The following is a 17089-nucleotide window of genomic DNA, read 5'->3' as shown; positions in this document are numbered from 1 at the left end:
CGCCTGCCAATGCAGGGGACACGGGTTCGAGCCCTGGTCCGGGAAGATCCCACATGCTGCAAAGCAACTAAGTCCTTGCGCCACAGCTACTGAGCCCGCGTGCCACAACTACTGAAGCCCGCGTGCCTAGAACCTGTGCTCTGCAACAAGAGAAGCCACCACAATGTGAAGCCCACACACCACAACAAAGAGTAGCCCCCACTCACCACAACTAGAGAAAGCCCACGCAGCAACGAAGACCCAATGCAGCCAAAAATTAATTAATTAATTAATTAATTTTAAAAAACACAAATACTACAAAAATGAAGAAACTATAATCATGAAAATTGCAAATAAAACATTATTTGATTTTTTAAGTGTGTCAATGGTATCAACAGGATATTTCTGTACAAATTTTTTCAGCTACTGAAGTTTTTCTCACTCAACATTAGTTGGAAGTAGTTATAAACCAATACCAAATATTTTCCTTCGAATTACCTCAACTCTAATTTTAAAAGAGAGAGATATCTCCGAACAGCTTTTTGCTTTTTTGATAGAACTGCAATCTTTTTATTGAGAGTAAGTTGTAATCTTTATCGCCAAAGAAAACATTGCTGGTTCATATTTGTCTTTTTTAGTTTCCACATATACAGAGAGAGATTCCATTTCAGTTTCCTGATCAATTTCAAAACTATGAGATTCACATTCTACTTGTTTGGGAAGTTTGTGAACTTAAGAATTATTCTTACAATAGAAATTTTGTAATACCACAATATGGACCGTTTAAGTTTGTAATCTTCAGTTTGTCTTTTTATATACACTGAGCAATTAAATCATTGAAATTGTTCTCAACCCATAAATGACTCTGATTTCATATTTTTAAATACCAAATAAAACTATTATACCTATAAAAAGGCCAGTATTTCATTACCTAAAATAGTGGGTAAGTATACCAGAATAACAACAATATTGTAACACTAAGATCTGATACTACAGTTACTATACTGCCTGCCATGACCAATCCTTCAACCTCCTTTGTCTGGTAAACTCTTGGTCATTCTTCAAGATTCAATATATTGGACTTCCGTGGCAGTCCAGTGGTTAAGATTCCGCGCTTCCACTGCAGGGGGCGCGGGTTCGATCCCTGATCAGGCAACTAAGATCCCGCATGCTGCGCGGTGCAGCCAAAAAAAAAAAAAAAAAAAAATTCAATATAGTGCCTCCTCTGTGAAGCCTTCCTTGACCATGTCCAACACTTCCACGTAAAGTTGACTAATCTCGCCTCTGAGCTATCACTGTACCCTGTCCCACTGCATGTTAATTATCTATTTACACATCTGTTTTCTGCTAAACTGTGAACTTGGCCAAGTTTGTTGAATTCACTCATCTTTCCCAAGTTCCCAGCACAAGACCTGGCTAGTCCTCCATCCTTAACAAATGTTTGCTGATTGTATGGAAAGACAGAGTTTAAAACAGTAATTAGTTCTGATCATGCCTGTTTGAGTATGGCCAGGTTTAGAGACCAAAGCCTTGCCAGAACCAGAGGAGGTTCCACCATCAATAAACTGCAAACTGCACACACCTGTCCTTGGCTCAAACAGAAAAAAAGGCACTTCCCAATACACCAGAAGTCAGCAGTACAGAGAGCTGAGACTGTAAGAACTGTTTCATTCTCCTCCCTTTGGATCAAAAGTGTCCAATTCTTCAGTATTTAAAAGGAAAGGAAATCCTGAAAGCAAATGTGATCCATCAATCACCTGGAAAATCATTTTCCTTCCTATCCATCTGAGTATCATCCACAAATAAATGGCATACATCTTCTTACTTTAGAGATATCTACCTGCAGTTCTTCAACCAGAAGTCCCTTAATTTTAGGCCAATGGCTTCTTATGTTCCAAAAATTAATAGTGTTCACATATACGCACACAATTATCATCCTTTAAAAAAAAAAAAGAAAATTCTGTCATTTGTGACAACGTGGATGAACCTCAAGGGCATTATACTAAGTGAAATAAGCCAGACAGAAAAAGCCAAATACTACATGGTATCACTTATATGTGGAATCTAAAATAAAAATTATAAGTTAAACCCATGGAAACAGAGCAGAAAAGTGGTTACCAGGGGCTTGAGGGGTGGGGTAAACAGGGAGGGGTTGGTAAAAAAGTACAAACTTTCAGTTACAAGATGAAAAAGGTCTGAGGACCTAATGTATAACATGATGACTACAGTTAATAACTATATTGTATAACTGAAATTTGCTGACAGTAGAACGTAAATGTTCTCCCCCCAAAAAAATGCAAAAAACCCTGAATTGATCTGTTCTCCCACATCAACAAGCTCATGGGAACTGAGTCAATACCAACCAAACAAGAAATTTACTGGTAAACTGTAATGTAATTCATTATTTTATAATGATTAAAATAATAATTGCCAAATTGGTACAATTAGGTTTGCCAGTTCATGCATACTTTCCATTATAAAATCATCTTCATGGAATGCCAACTAAGCTTAGAATTTCCCAAATCATCAAGTCCTGGCTCCTTTTAATTTACCAGTTCTCTCAATTTCTCTCCTCTCCATTTTACTATAAGCAGCAAGAAGCAAGCAGAATGCACCTTCAACCTCTGCTAAACAAGATTTCATGGCAAGCATGATATCAGAATGAAGAAATGGATTATCTTAGAGCACATCATCAAACTTGAAAGACTGTACACCTATATCCACACACTGGAAAACACCTAACAAGAGGATGGCAATACTCATATCAATTAGTCAGAACACCACCTTCCTCGAATAGTACTAGAGGCACACTGTCAGATATTGATTTGGGGCTCTCATTTTCTTTTATGTAGTATGATTTTAGATATTACTATCAGTCCCACTTTTTGGGTGAAGAAACTGTAGCATGGAAAGGTTATATAATTTGCCCAAGTCATAGGTAAGATTCAATACTAGGTAAGTTTGCTTCAGGTTTTCAATAGCCTTAAGGAAGGCTTCTTCTGTTCCTATTTCCCTAAAAGCTTTCATCATGAACGAGTGCTGCATTTTCTTTCAAAAGACTTTTCTACATCTATTGATATGATCATGTGGTTTTGTTTATTTAATCTTTTAATGTAGTGAATTACACTAACATTTTTTTCTAATGTTAAAACCATCCTGCATTAATGGGATAAACCCAACCTAGTCCAATAAATGTTTTAACACACAATCTTAGATTCAATTTGTTAATATTTTATTTAAGATGTTTGCATCTGTGTTATTAAATGACTGGCCTATAATTTTCCTTTCTAGTGCTGTCCTTAACTAGTTTTGCTATAAAAGTTATCTCTTATAAAATAAGTTAAGTAGTTTTCCAACTCTCTTTACATTCTCTGGAACCTTTGTATCAGCTAGAGATTACTTTTTCCCTACAAGTGTAGTAAACCTTACCTTTTAAAACATTTGAGTTTGAAATTAGGTGGGGGTGGGACGAGGCAGATTTTGATTACTTATTCAATTTTTTTAAATAACTATTGTTCTAGTCAAGTTCCTAGTTTTTCCTTGAATCAATTTTGGTAATTTATATTTTATTGGAAAATTGTCCATTTCATCCAAGTTTTCAAATGTACTGTCATGAAGTTGTTTATGATACTTTCTAGGAATTTTTTAAATCTTAGTTTTTCCTGTGTGAATGCTTCATTTTTAAAATTCCAAATGTTGTTTATGCTCTCTCTTTCTTATAACACATATCAAAAACTATCATTATCATCAAAGGTTTTTCAACTCTTTTTCACTAAACCAGATTTTGGTTTTGTTGATTCTATTGTGGTTTTTTGTTTGTTTGTTTTTTGGTGGGTTTTTTTGGCTGCACTGTACAGCTTGCAGGATCAGGGATCTTAGTCAACAAGGGATCGGACTGAACCTGGGACACCTGCAGTGGAAGAGTGGAGTACTAACCACTGGACCACCAGGGAATTCCCTCTCTATTGTTTCTTTATTTTCAATGTCATTATTTTACTCTATTAGTTTCTCTTCTTCTTTCGTTGGATTTTCAGTTGTTCTTTTTCTAACTCCTTGAGTTAAATACACTGCTTTCTAATTTTCAATATTTCTTATATTCTAATATATGCATTAAATTAGAATTTTAGTTTTATTCCACAGGTTCTGACATAACTAGATCCTGTTGCCACTTAAATATTTCATAATTTCTATTATATCTTTTGTCACCAACAGATAATTTAAAGTGTGTTTTTGTTTCCAAAATTATAGGGATTTTCAGTTATCTTTTTGTTACTATTTTCTAATTTTATTTTATTGTTGTCAGAGACCACAGACTGCATGCTACGGATTCTTTGGTATTTGTAGACACCTCCTTTGTGGCCTAACATATCAATTTTTTAAATTGTTCCATGTGAGCGTGAAGAAAATGTATAGTCCCTATTTGCTAAAGATCATTGTTTTATTTTCTACAATGACCATGTTTTATATTTGCAATCTGAAAAAACAAGTGACTGAATTTAAAGAGTTAACTGGATAATGACTACAAAAAATAAATCTTCAAAGGAAAGAGATAATAATATTATTGAGTATTTACTGTATACCAACTTTATATTTATCATATTTAATCCTCATAACCTATAAGGAAAACCCTATAAAGAAAATACAATCATCCCCATTTTGTAGATGAAACAGAGACACAAAAAGATTAAGTAACTTGCCCTAGTCACACAGCTAATAAATAGTGAATTCTGTGTTCTTAACTACTATGCTATACTAAATACATCAACATGCATATACACACATTCATATGTGTGTATATACACACACACACACATAACACATGCAAAATATAAAGCAGGCACATCAAATTTATCCAAATTTAAAGATAATACATAGCATCTTTAGGCAGTCATAAGTAATACTGATAAGAGAAAAAAGACGAAATACCTCTGGTGGTTTTTTCATTCAGATTCACACCATATTTGGCTAAAGCTCTAATCACATCACTTTGCCCAGCCATGCAAGCTGCATACAACAAATTTCTCCCAACAATGTCTTCTTCCAAGAGTAACTGCATGGCCTGTTCATGGTGAGGGTTCTCAGGATCCTCAAAAATCTTCTGCAAACCTTCTACATCCCCTGTGAGAGCAGGGGGTAAGAGGGGATTAATGGTGGCAGTTTCCTCTGCTTCTTTGGATTCTTCTTCTTCTTCATTATCGTCTTCTTCCTCTTCTTCTTGCTGTGAGAAAAATATTGATTTTTCTGAACTCTCTGACTCTGGGGGTCCTTCTGACTCCATTAACTCCAAAAATACCTGAGACCAAAAAAAGTAATAGAAATCTACTCAAACAAATCATTATTTGTTTATTTATTTGTTTGATCACTCAACTGACATTCAGTCAACTGAATGAAATGAAAGTACTTAACTGGTTCAAAATAAACCAGTTATAAAATAAGATACTGCATCCATTCAATCAATAAAGTTTATTGTGCACCAACACACTGCCTGAATATATACTAAAATGCTGAATGTGTGATGTAAACAGTAAATTCAGTAGGAACAGGAGAAGAAATATCAACCTGGGTGAGATTCATTAGGAAAAGATTGAAAGAGAATGTTAAAGAGGCTCACCTGCCTAAACAAGGGTCCGTGGTGGGGAGAAGTGAGAAATACAGCTGGATCACTGAAGCCAGATTATTAAGAACTTAAAAATCAGGCACTGACATTTAGACAGAATTCATTCACTCAGTAATACTTACTGAAAGCCTACTAATATACTAAGTGCTGTATAGGCACTATGTAAATTACCAAGAAAAATCAAATTTATTTCCTGCCCTTAACAACTTACTATTACAAAGGAGAAAATATGACATGTACAAAATAAGTGTAATAAATGGTGACAAGTGCTAAGAATCATAAAATATGAAGTGGTATGGGAGTTTAGAAGGGACCAGATTAAGTCTTGGTAAAGTTAATCAAGTAAGTCTTAATAGTACTCACTCTGTCATATTAATATGATTTAATTAATATTAAATCATATTTAATGATTTTAATATTTATGATTTAATTAATATTAAATTGGGGATGATTCAGAGAAGAGTAGCATGGTTCCCTCATGTGTACAAAAATGTTTGTAGCTGTTCATAAAAGCAAAAATCCTGGGCAGGAAAAAAAATCCAATGCCTATGAACAGGAGCATAAACTGTGGCATATTCACACAAAATTGTATATGGTAGTTAAAATGAAGAAATTACAGTAATATACTATGTGGAAGGCAGCTTCTGATATGGCTCCCATGACCCTACCCCACCTCCTGGTAACCTCCGGCCAACAGCCAGAGGGAACCGAGGCCCTCGGTACACTAGTCAGTGAGGAATTTAATTCTGCCACCAACCACTGAATGAGTTTGGAAGTGGATCTGCTCCAGTTGAACTTTGAGATGACTGTGGTCCCAGGCAACGCCTTGACTGCAGCCTCGTGAGAGACCCTGAAGTAAAAGATCCAGCTAAGCTGTGCCCTGATTCTTAACCCAGAGAAACTGTAAGATACTGAATGTGCTATTTTAAGCTACCAACTTTGAGGATAGTTTGTTATACAGCTATAAATAACTAAGGCACACAACGATATAAATGAATATTAGCAATACAGTATTAGCTGAAAAAAGTAAATCCAAAAGATTAAATATACCAAGATATATTTTTGTAAAGTTCAAAGCAATTAAAATTATGGTTACCAAGGGGGAGGGATAGGGGGAGGGACAGTTAGGGAGTTTGGGATTGACATGTACACACTGCTATATTTAAAATAACCAACAAGGAAAAAAATTAAAATAATAAAAATTAAGTTAAAATAGACTTTTTAGGAATATAAGTAGGTACAATAACACTATTTTAAAAAGAAGAAGAAAAGCAAGATTGAACACAAGATTCAGGATAGTGTTGAGGGGGTGGGTAAAGATGCAGGGAATGGGATAAAGGGAATCACATTTCTAGTAAAGAATATGGCATTTAAGCTGTGCCATAAAGAATTGGCAAGATTTGGTCATTCACAATTCAGAAGGAATGGAAATCTAGTTAGACAGAATAATATCTCTTTATACCATAGCCCCATATTAATCTCTACCGTCACTAAATGTGTATAATACTTATAATCTGTTGAAGTTAGGAATTCTCTGATTGCAAATAATAGAAAAATAATAGGATTGACTTTTAAAAGTAGGAGATGATTTTCTCACATAGCAGGAAGTTTAAAGGTGGAGATGGTTCAGCAGCTCAAAAATATAGATCTAAGCTCTATTTTTCTATTCTATCACAGTTCATAAGACTTCCATCATCATGGCTGTTGCCTAATGGTGACAAGATGGCTGTCATAATTCCTGGCATCACGTCTGCATTTATAGCAGTAAAAAGGGGGAATCCCCCTGAGGACACTAGTGGCATTCATCCCTTTTGAGAGGAAAGTGAAAAAAAAAATCTTTCCTAACAAGACCCAACAAACTTCCAGTTATATCTCAAAGGCCAGATTGTTTCCTTATATTTAAGAGAAGGAAAAAAAAAGTTTCTTGATTTTCCTGCCTCAGTAACAGAAGCAAGCAAGGTAGATGGGGTTGGGGATGGGAGTTGAGTTAGCCAATCAATCATGACTCCACCATAAAATCTGGTCCAAATCTTATCTTTGAGACTGTCTTAGTCAATCCCTTCATTTTACAGAATGAATATAGAGGAAACTTATAATCCTCTGAGTGCCTGACATCCACAATCCACCCTCCCAACACACATCCCTGTACGCATAAACACACACACACTCACTTCCTTAAAGAATCCCAATCTCCATTTAAAAAAATTCTCCTAATGGAAGATAAAGCTAACTCCCCACTACAGAAGCCAGAGAGGCACGATCCTACTTCTCTCCATCTCAGCACAAGCTTGGGAGCAGGCACATAAGCTAGGTTCAGCTAATCAGCTACTAAGTCCCAGGATCTTGACTTTTTGTTGTTGTTAATCATTGTATTATTTTTGTTGTTGTTGACATATAACACTGTATTAGTTTAAGGTGTACAACATAATGATTTGATATATGTATATATTGCAAAATGATTACCACAATACGTTAATATCCATCACCTTGCATAGTTACAAAAAAGTTTTTTCCTGTGATGAAAACATTTAAGATCTAATCTCTTAGCAACTTTCAAATACAATATTGTATTCAATGCAATACAATATTGTTAACTATAGTCACTATGCTGTACAGTACTTCCCCAGAAGGTATTTATCTTGCAACTGGAAGTCCTTTTGACCACCTTCATTTATTTCACCCACCCCCTACACCTGCCTCTGGCAACTACCAATCTGTTCTCTGCATCTATGAGTTTGGGTTTTTTTAGCTTCTACATATTAAAAAAAACAGGATCTTGACTCTTGAACATGGGCCACAAGGACATGAGGCTATTTGAAGGTCATTCAACACAAGTGACAGCAACAGTGTACTGATCGAACTTCCTGCTATGAGAACATGCTGTGGTTCTTGTGGTGTGAGCCCCCCAGAGCTCCCCTGGTTCCTGCTCATCCAGCCTCCCTAATCATGTGGGCCCCTGGTAAGTAGAGCACTCAGATAATTAGTTCTTTCTCAAAATCTAATCTCCCTCCCTCTTTTCTTTTAACCATACTTTTTTTTAACGAATATTTATATTGGAATAAAACTATTTCCCAGGCACTCTTGTAATATGGTGTGGCCACATGTCCAAGTAGTAAACAATAAGATGTAAGTAGATATGTATTGATAGTATGTAACTTCTAGAAAAGTGTAATTCCTTCTCACTGGATTGCAAGCCTGATACCTAGAGCTTGCACAGCTCATTTAGACCATGAGGTAGATGTCCTGTCCAAATACATATATATTACTTCAATTATAATACATAGCATATAGTAGTTTGTCATATCTTGTTTTAATTATACATGTAAACATATATAACATCTATTAATAGGGTAACCAAAGAATTAATTTTTCAGTAGTAGTGGACATTTTTATCTTGGGCACATTGCATTTATGGGTATATTTGCATACATATAATTAAACAAAATATCATTTATCCTTACTACATGTAACATACTGATGTTTTTAATCCCATCTATTTTTTAAGGCTGGGTGCCACCCACTAAATTGATTTCATGACCCACTAATGGGTTGCAACCCACAGTGTGAAAAAATATTAGTCTTGAATAACCGCTAAGGAAACTCTACCACGAAATCAACAAGAGAGGGTCTAACAGAAGTTAGACAGCATGTGCTTGTGGTTTATAGCTTAGGTGACATATGTCCTCATGCACCCAGGACAGTTCCAGTGACATCTCTTCCCCTGGTGTGATTTTTTTTTTTTAATTTATTTTTGGCTGCATTGGGTCTTCGTTGCTGTGCACAGGCTTTCTCTAGTTGCTGTGAGTGGGGGCTACTCTTCGTTGCAGTGGGTGGGCTTCTCGTTGCAGTGGCTTCTCTTGTTGCGGAGCATGGGCTCTAGAGCGCAGGCTCAGCAGTTGTGGCGCACAGGCTTAGTTGCTCTGCGGTATGTGGGATCTTCCCACACCACTGCTCCAACCTGTGTCCCCTGCATCGGCAGGCGGATTCTTAACCACTGCGCCACCAGGGAAACCCCAGCCCTGATGTGATTTTTAATAGCATCCTCTTTCACTCTCAAAGCGTCCATTACTACTACACAATAAATTATTTTGTCACCTTACTAATAATGTGATATTCTGCAACATTCTACTAAAGATATCTATATTCAAACCTTAGAGAATAGAGGCAGGATGTGTTTGAAATGCCTTTCCTCACTGGTCCATCAGAGGCCCAGACATGAGACCTTGAAGATACTGAGAAAATTCTATTTGTATTTCAGATGTATTCCTGCTAGGCCTAGAATTGCTTTCTTTTTCTCCTCCACTCCTACTAGCCAAATCCTACGTAGGCCAAGCTATAAACCTACCTTCTTCCTAAAACGTTTCTTCACTACTCTCTAGAATGTACCCAGGCCTTTCCCTCCTCTGAACTTCAAAGGTCATTACATATATTCTATACCATACAATCTACCAAATATGGTATTGTATTATTTTCTATTTGTTTCAAGTACTTAAAACACCAACTCAATTTGACTGTAAACTGGATAGGAGCAAGTATCAAGCTTTTGTTTCTCTTGTGTCACTTTCAGACTTACCACAATTCCTGGCTTGTCGTATGGATTCAATAACTCTTAACATCAGGCTTGCAATTCCCCCTGCTTTTCTTCACATCCAAGAGCAATGGATTTTGGAGTTAGAAAGACTTGAGTACACAATGCAACCCTGCAACTTATTAGCTACATAATACTGGGAAATTTACCTAATCTCTGCTAGGAATAACACTAGAACCTAGTTTATATGATTATCCTGAGACTTAAATCAGACGATGCGTGTGCTAAGCACATGGTGAGCACTTGGTATGCAGACCCTATCATCACCATTGTACCATCATTCCTAGAGCAAAAGCATCCATGAAGCAAAAGACAAGATGGTAATTCTATTAGTTCTTTTCTTTTTTTAATACACAGTTTTCCTACATAGGGTTTGAGTAAATGACTTTCTACTCTACGACCACCGAACACTTGATTACAGACAGATTATTCTGCATCTAGAGATCAATCTAATCACAGGTTAATTCAGAGATGTGGAGATAAATTAGATCAAATCTAGGAATATGATTCAGGCCAGAATACTAAAAGCTACCCTTGGTACACCCTTGAATAGAGTTTAATTTCCATATCAATCCAGAAGTAATATGATTAGGGCAGCAGTTCTCAAATTCTATGATCTCAGGGCTCTTCACGCTCTTAGAAATTGAGAACACCAAAAGTTTTTGTTTATGAGGGTTATATCTATCTGTATTTACCATATTAGAAATTAAAACTGAGAAATCTTTAAAATATTTATTAATTCATCTTAAAACAATTACATGTTAACACAAAAGTACAGCTTATAAAAAATAACTATATAAAGACAAAAAAATGATGAGTGGCATTATTTTACATTTTTGCACATCTCTTTAATGTCTGGCTTAATAGAAGACAGATGGATTCTCATATCTGTTTCTGCATTGTCTGCAATGATGTGTGATATTGTGATACCACATGTCATGAGGCCTCTAGCAAACCACTGTGACATGTGAGAGAATGAGAGTGCAATGGCAAAAAACATCGAAGAATTAATATGAAGATAGTTTGACTGGCAGACTCCCTGAAAATGTCTTAGTGATCCCCAGGGATTCTCAGACCATACTCTGAGAACCACTGCACTAAGACTAACCCTCAAGCCACTCCACTCTATAGTCAAGCTCCCAAGACTGTTCTAATCCAAATCTAGACTGAACTAGGATCAGCCTTTCTGTAATAAAAGGACAAAGTGAAGTCTTGTAGGCCATTTATCCTTAGGCCTAACTTTTGAAAGACAATATCTAATTAGGAGAATAAAAGTAAACTCTCATGTGTTTGGTGGTCTATTGCTGACTATGCCTTTCATCATATTGTCCTTTGAAGACAGAGCAAAGAATTCTATTTTCTATGGGTTTTTTCTTCTTATAACATAGAAGATTTAGAATATTTTAAAGTATTTTTACTGTGAATATAAGTTGTAACAGGGTGATCATACTAACATAGCTTTTCCTTTCTTCCTTTTATCAACATTCTAGATATTGAAAAAACTTAACTCACTAACATTTTTGTTTTAGAAAACAGTTTTTCCCATGAGAAATATGTAACTTATGTTTAATATATAGTGGGTTTATTTGTGTTATTGTTGAAACAATAAACTTTTTTAAATTCTCAGTTTTAAGTTCTAATTCTTACTATACCTATAATATTTACTGTATGGACAGATACTTTCTTTGCCCAGAATGGTTATAACATGAATCAAAATTGCAACCCCACTACATATAACCAACAGTTCACATAGAAAATGAGCGTGGAGAGGGGAGAGGGAGGGCTGGAACTCTGAAGGCAGAATGACTGTGAGTCAGAAGACCCATGCTTTAGTGCTGATTCTTGTATTTATTTTATTAAATATGCGACTTTTCTGAACTTACTCTCCTCAATTGTGAATTGAGAATAGTTCTGCCTTACTGAATTAGTGTGAATTTTAACTACTAAGTGTGAATTCTTTTGAGGCTGCTAAGGCACTAATAATAGAAAATCACATAGGTCCCTACTCCACAGGCATCCCAGTCTGGTTGGAAAGACACAAGTAAATCAGCAATGACAGAGTGAGATACGGGGCATAATGGACATAAGCAAAGGGTGCTGGGAGAGTAAAGAGGCTGGACCTCTAAATTAGACTCCCGAGTGGGGAGGTCCCGGAAAGGCTTCGCAGAAGAGGTGACACTTCAGTATCGAAGAGCAGGAGTCTTAAAAGGAGAAAAGGACAATCCAAGTAATGGGATTAGCATAAACAAAAGGCAAGGAAGGCAGACAAGACACTATGAAGTTGTGGTAGAGGAATAGCTCTTAAGGGCCTTTTAAGCCAATTGAATTTTTTCTTCAAAAAATGTAGTCCCTTAAGGATTTTAAGTCCCAGCTCAAGGGAAAGGCCTCAAAGGGCAGCCCTGGGCTCCCAGGATTAAACAAAGGGAAGACCCGAGGATACAGACAGTGGCAGCCCCAGTGCGAGAACACGGAGGTGGGGCGGAGGGGGTACCGGTCATGTCTGGGCACCATAGTTCGCCTTTCCGCCTGAAGCCCGAGGGCCCGCCCGCGGAGCGTGACCGGCTACGCAAAGCTCGGGGCAAAGGCAAAAACTGAGGACGCCGCGGTTGAAGCCCACTCCCCTCCAGCCCCTGCCGAGCAGCGTGGAGGGGAGATGCCCATTCTCTTCCACGCCCATGCGGAGCGCCCACCCCAGGCCCCTCGGACCCCGGACCCGCGACCCTCCGACCCGCACTCACCGCTCCCTAGGCCCGGGCTTCTGCGGTTACCATGGCGACGGCGCACCGGCGCTCGGCAGCCCCACCCCCCCTGAGCGCGGCGGCTCCGGCTGCGCGCAAGCGTCAAGGGTACAAGGTGCCGGAAGCGAGAGGCCAAAGGCGGGGAGGAGTTCGTCAAAATGATTTAGATTGCTGTGTTTGGACGGTGGCGTGCTGGTTTTTTCTTTGTTTTGTAAGTTTTGAGTAATATGGTCCATATTTATTTTACAAATTTAAAAGATAAAATCTAAAAATAAGGTGTGTATATTGGTTGCCGGCCAGTCTTAGACGTTTGGCCTTTAAACGAAAGAATTTTCAGGAAATATGAGGATGCATTCTAAAACAACGGAAGATTGTAAATATAAAACGGACAACTTGCTTAATTTTCTAGTCTACTGAGGATCTTTCTCCTATGGTTCACAGTTAACTGTCGCCAACAAAAGGCGTTTCTTGAGACCTCACAAGCGCCCACTATGGCAGGAGCAGAAGCAGTTTGGAAACTGTGTCTCTTTTGATTCAGGAATTTAACATCCAAAACAGTCTTTTAAAAAGGGGGAAAGGAATGTAGGTGGGATAGGAGCATCGAAAGAAACCAGTAGAGAAGAGGTAAGCGTACCCAGAAATTATGTAAATATTCATATCGATCACGGAGGGAAGACCGGGAAGTTTTTGTACTGAAAAGGAAAAAAACCTTCATTTCTTTCATCATCTATTTCTACAAAGAAATCATTAAGGAAGAGGTACCATTTTAGAGAAACTACAAACATTTTAGCTGAAGGCTGAATAGCCTAGTTTTAAAGTGAATATTTGGCCAAAGGCCCAAGCAAAATATCACTATCATAGATCTGAACTTCTGAAATACAAGAGAAATTTTGAAAAAATTTTAAACTGTAGTATTAAAATTTCTTATTCAGATAAGTTGTGGTAATCAGAATTGTAGAGATGACTTTGTAGACAGAGACAGTAGTCTAGAAGCTTTGTCAGCTGCTAACTTGCTCCGGCAATCACCAATACTGCGTATTTGCTCTACTAAACACTCATTTCCTACTGAAGTTGGTGGAGGAGCAAGACATTTTAGGCATTTCACTTTTAAGATGTTCTTTTTCATAGTCTTTGGTTTGGGGAGAGTCTTTTAATGTCTGAATGCAAGATGACTTATGATGCATGACTGTGCATGATTATGTTTTTAATTAATCTTCATTGGTTGTGAAGGAGTCCCAAATACAATTGTTTCTTGAAAGTCTTAAATTGAATTAAATAACTAAAAATTAAATAGAGTTCTTAAAGATTACTTTTAGTACTCTGAATGCTAGAAAGTATGGGAATACACTAAATAGGTCTGAGAAACCTAAAAGCAAAGGGGCCTTGTTCTCTTCTTAACTCCATGTCAGAAACAGCTGCATGATTCATTGGGGCAGACTAGGTTAGAAACAGCCTTACAAAGGAGATTCCCGCCTCCAGTGTGGCCCAGATGCAGCAGATAGACTCCTACAATCACCTCTAACTCCCATGCCCGCCACCCAAAGCTTGGGATAAAGAGCCATTGGATCTGAAGGGGGCAAATGGATGTACGAGAGACATGTCGACAACAACCTGTAGGTACTAACAATGGGGGTCCAGATAAGACAGTGAAGCCCTGATGTACAAATTACTTAAGGAGCAGATGAGATAAGCACTCTTCCAGCTCCCCTAAAATCAGGTCAGCTCCAAAAAATTATGGTAGAGAGGTTTCCAAATTGATTGAAATTCATTTTTTCCACTCTAGGAGAATGGGTCCTCTGATTAGAATTTAAATTATTGGTCTTCCCTGGTGGTGCAGTGGTTAAGAACCCACCTGCCAATGCAGGGGACACAGGTTCGAGCTCTGGTCCAGGAAGGTCCCACATGCCATAGAGCAGCTAAGCCCATGCACCACAACTACTAAGCCTGCACTCTAGAGCCCGCGAGCCACAACTGCTGAAGCCCACGCACCTAGAGCCCGTGCTCTGCAACAAGAGAAGCCACCGCAATGAGAAGCTGGCGCACCACAGTGAAGAGTAGCCCCTGCTTACAACTAGAGAAAGCCTGCAGGCAGCAATGAAGACCCAACACAGCCAAAAATAAATCTATTTTTAAAAAAGAATTTAAATTATTTTAATTATTATATTTCTTAAATTCCATAGTTCATAGACTGAGAATCATGTTCTTTATAGAAGTTAATTTCTGGTGAAATAACAGGATAAATTAGTTGAGAAAGTTAAAGTTACTCCAAGGTAACTTAATGTACTATATTAATATTTATATTTCATTAACTAAAGGCCTATCATATGCTGAGTACTATGTAAGTGATTCTTATGAATAATCCCTAATCCTCAGAGCAACTCTGTGAAGGTAGTATTATTATTCTTCAAACTGACACTCAGCAAAGTTGGGTCACCTACCTAAGACCACACAGCTAGAAAAGAGCTGAACCAGGGTTTGAACCTAGGTCAGTGTGGTTTAAATTACCACAGGTTTGCCACTGGTTAGCTATAAACTAATTATGTATTAGAGGATGCCTGTCCAAACTGATAATTTAATTTTAAAATAATCTATCTTGAGCCATTGTTTTGGCAGTAATTAGAAAATATCAATGCCACTCCTGCTGTATGACTAAAGGACTGTTTCTGCATATAGCTAATCTTCACAGCTGAAACCTGAAGGAGAACGTACTGAACATCCATTGTTTCTGCCTGCCCATCCTTCCTCTTCTGGTTACAGCACACAGTTTTCTAGTAGGCAATCCCTTTCACACACTCTCAGCCCAGGTCGTTTGGGTGGGGCCAGTCCCGCTCCAGATCAAGTCCCAGCCAAGCAGTGTTTTCTACACCCCTGGGCACAGTGATTAGGTCAGGAAAAAGCATGGGACACAGATCAGTGTAATCAAAGCTAATCCTGAATTTTTGCCAGAGCAGTAGGTAAATAGGCATTCTTTTTTCAGCAGGGGTTGATGAGAGACAGTCAGCCTGAGTTGCCAGTAACCATCTTGCCACTATGTGGAGAGAGCTTGACAGAGCAACGAAAGAGCCAAGAAATGAATCCTGAGGCCATTCCTTGAGCCCTGGAGCTAGAAATACCCAAAGCCATTTTTTATCCCCCTTTTTCAATTGTGTAAGTCAATAAATTACTTTTTTCTAATTCAAAAAAAGATTGGATTTTTGTTACTTGTAACATCAATGTCCCATAATATGGAGGGGGGTATATATAGGATGGCTTTATTTTAGAAACATGCTATCCCTAAGGGTAAATACCTGAAATTTGGAATGGATATTATTGCAGTTACGAGTTTCACTTATGGATGGACCACCGTGCTTGAATATTATTGGTTAGTTGATCAATGTTAACCTGGAGGCAGGTTTCTAGTAAAATGCCCTAATGTTCTGTCACCCTCTCCATTTCACCATCTCTGAGTTAGTGACTTAAATATAACTATATAAGGCATACTTATCAGATGACCCAAGCCTTGGAATAATAAATAATATGAGAGAAGATGGCAGAGTGAAAATCCAAACTCAAAAGATAACTAGAAATTCAACAGGCAAAGGAGTAGAAAAAGGCAACCCAAAAGAAATGTAAAAATGCACGAGGCACAAAATAAACAGCAAAGTGCATTAGTGAATACCTAAGTAGGTTAAAATAGCAGGAGAATATGTGGTTGGGAGAGAGGCAAGAGATGTAGTTAGGGGGATTAGACGAGATCAGACAGCAATGGGGAGAATGATTTGGAGAGGATAAGACTGCAGGCACAAAGAGGAGTCAAGGCTGACTCCCAGGTTTCTATCTTGTGTGACCAGGTGGTTTGTGGCTTGTGGTTTCCTAAATAAGAGAGATTTTGAGGAAGGGCTGGGTCAGAATCAGGATAATGAGTTCAGTCTTAGAAAAGGTAGAAATATCAGTGTGCCTGATATCAGTTACTGTATATTTGAATCCAAAGCTTAGTAGACGAGACCAGGATATAAATATAGATTTGGGAGTCATTGGAGTATAAATGTTATCAAAAACCTAAAAAGAAGATGAAGTCATCCAAGATGAGTGAATAAAAGAACAGAGGGCTGAGGACAGAGCCCTGGGGAGCAATTACATAAGAAGTAAGCAGAGGAAGATAGGGAAAGAATGATCTGAGAATGAACA

General features: G+C 37.8%; 1 protein-coding gene across 11 annotated transcripts in view; it reads right to left on the bottom strand.

Moving 5' to 3' along the window:
• The window catches only part of SLC9C2 (solute carrier family 9 member C2 (putative)), a 150877-nt gene extending 137899 nt beyond the window's left edge, over positions 1 to 12978 (bottom strand). For all 11 annotated transcript variants that reach the window (XR_013831670.1, XR_013831671.1, XR_013831672.1 and 8 more), the window contains exons 1-2: positions 12923 to 12978; positions 4906 to 5272 (exon numbers count right to left, since the gene is read on the bottom strand). Coding sequence is in view for 8 of the 11 variants with exons in the window: in XM_079945813.1 (XP_079801939.1) it covers positions 4906 to 5257 (352 nt within the window). In the remaining 3 variants the exon portion in view is untranslated. The remainder of the gene's footprint in view (positions 1 to 4905; positions 5273 to 12922) is intronic.
• Between the last annotated feature and the right edge of the window lie 4111 nt (positions 12979 to 17089).

The sequence above is a fragment of the Stenella coeruleoalba genome, assembly GCF_951394435.1.
Source record: "Stenella coeruleoalba genome assembly, chromosome: 1".
Taxonomy (NCBI): domain Eukaryota; kingdom Metazoa; phylum Chordata; class Mammalia; order Artiodactyla; family Delphinidae; genus Stenella; species Stenella coeruleoalba.
Note: the sequence above shows the minus strand (reverse complement) of the source record. Positions and strands in the feature narration are given on the sequence as shown.